Below are 1,068 nucleotides of genomic sequence, written 5' to 3'. Positions count from 1 at the left end.
GAGAGAGAGAGAGAGAGAGAGAGAGAGAGAGTCAGAGACAGAGACAGAAAGAGGAATAGAGATAGAGAACGATATGAGGAGAAATGCGCATCAGCACTCGCCCGAATAACAATTACGGAGCAAAGATTCGCGAGAGAAATCGTGGAAGAATTCCTTTCCCTTCCCTGAGATACCTCCCACTCCCCCTCCCCCCGCATGCGTCACTCACCCGTGTGATAGTGTATGAACCAGAGCACAGCCGTCAGCAGGCACCCGATGAGGAACGACGCCATCGCTATGGCGACGACCGCTCCCGACTCCAGCCCGATCACGCAGCTCTCAGCCACCGCGCACATCTCCCCCGGCACGGCGGCCGCTGGAAAAACAACGGAAGCGCGAAGCCATCACTACCATGACGACGTGACGTCTCGCCAGACGATAGTCTGACTACGCCGCCAGGGGCGCCTTGACGAGCCACCAGGGGGCGCCCTGACGCGCCACCAGGGGGCCTTGACGCGCCACCAGGGGGCGCCCTGACTCGCCACCAGGGGGCGCACGACGTGGGAGGCATCTCCTACAGGCTTCTACGATGCAGCTCTCGCTCGCATAACCACGGCAACCGACGTCTGCCGAACCCGATCGTTGAGCGATGGTGAGGGTTACGATTGATCAGCGAGGGAGTAACGTCCTCCACAGCTGCTGAAGGTCACCGTGATGACACGAGTGTGAAACCCACACCATGATCAACACTAGCTAACCCTCGCCTCCTACCACACCCTAGCAACAAGTCGCGATCGCAAAAACTGAGTAGACAACCCAAACCTAACGTAAATAAACCCCCACCCACCCCCAACTAATAACAAATCACACCCACACCTAACATAGATACCCCCCCCCCCCGACACCCAACCCCTGCTGGACACGCCACGGGTCGATCTATAGCAAGTTTGCTCGCCCAACGTAGATGCCCCCGCCCCCGCCCCACCTGCCGATCTGTAGCGCCCCCTGCCTGGCACTGCGTCCTCTCGCTCGCGCGTGCGTAACCTGCGTATCTACCGCTGCGGCCGCCGCCTCCAGCGTAGATGCCCC

At 60.1% G+C, this 1,068-nt stretch overlaps 1 protein-coding gene across 1 annotated transcript in view; it reads right to left on the bottom strand.

The window, feature by feature from the left end:
- Positions 1-208: 208 nt before the first annotated feature.
- Positions 209-1,068, bottom strand: part of LOC106820251 — a gene marked incomplete at both ends in the record, with an annotated part of 2,615 nt that continues 1,755 nt past the window's right edge. Inside the window, one exon of the mRNA XM_014824785.1 lies at positions 209-355. Coding sequence (XP_014680271.1) covers positions 209-355 — 147 coding nt within the window. The remainder of the gene's footprint in view (positions 356-1,068) is intronic.

The sequence above is a fragment of the Priapulus caudatus genome, unplaced genomic scaffold, assembly GCF_000485595.1.
Source record: "Priapulus caudatus unplaced genomic scaffold, Priapulus_caudatus-5.0.1 Scaffold9093, whole genome shotgun sequence".
Taxonomy (NCBI): domain Eukaryota; kingdom Metazoa; phylum Priapulida; class Priapulimorpha; order Priapulimorphida; family Priapulidae; genus Priapulus; species Priapulus caudatus.
The sequence above is the reverse complement of the archived record's forward strand: the minus strand, read 5'-3'. Positions and strand labels throughout refer to the sequence as shown.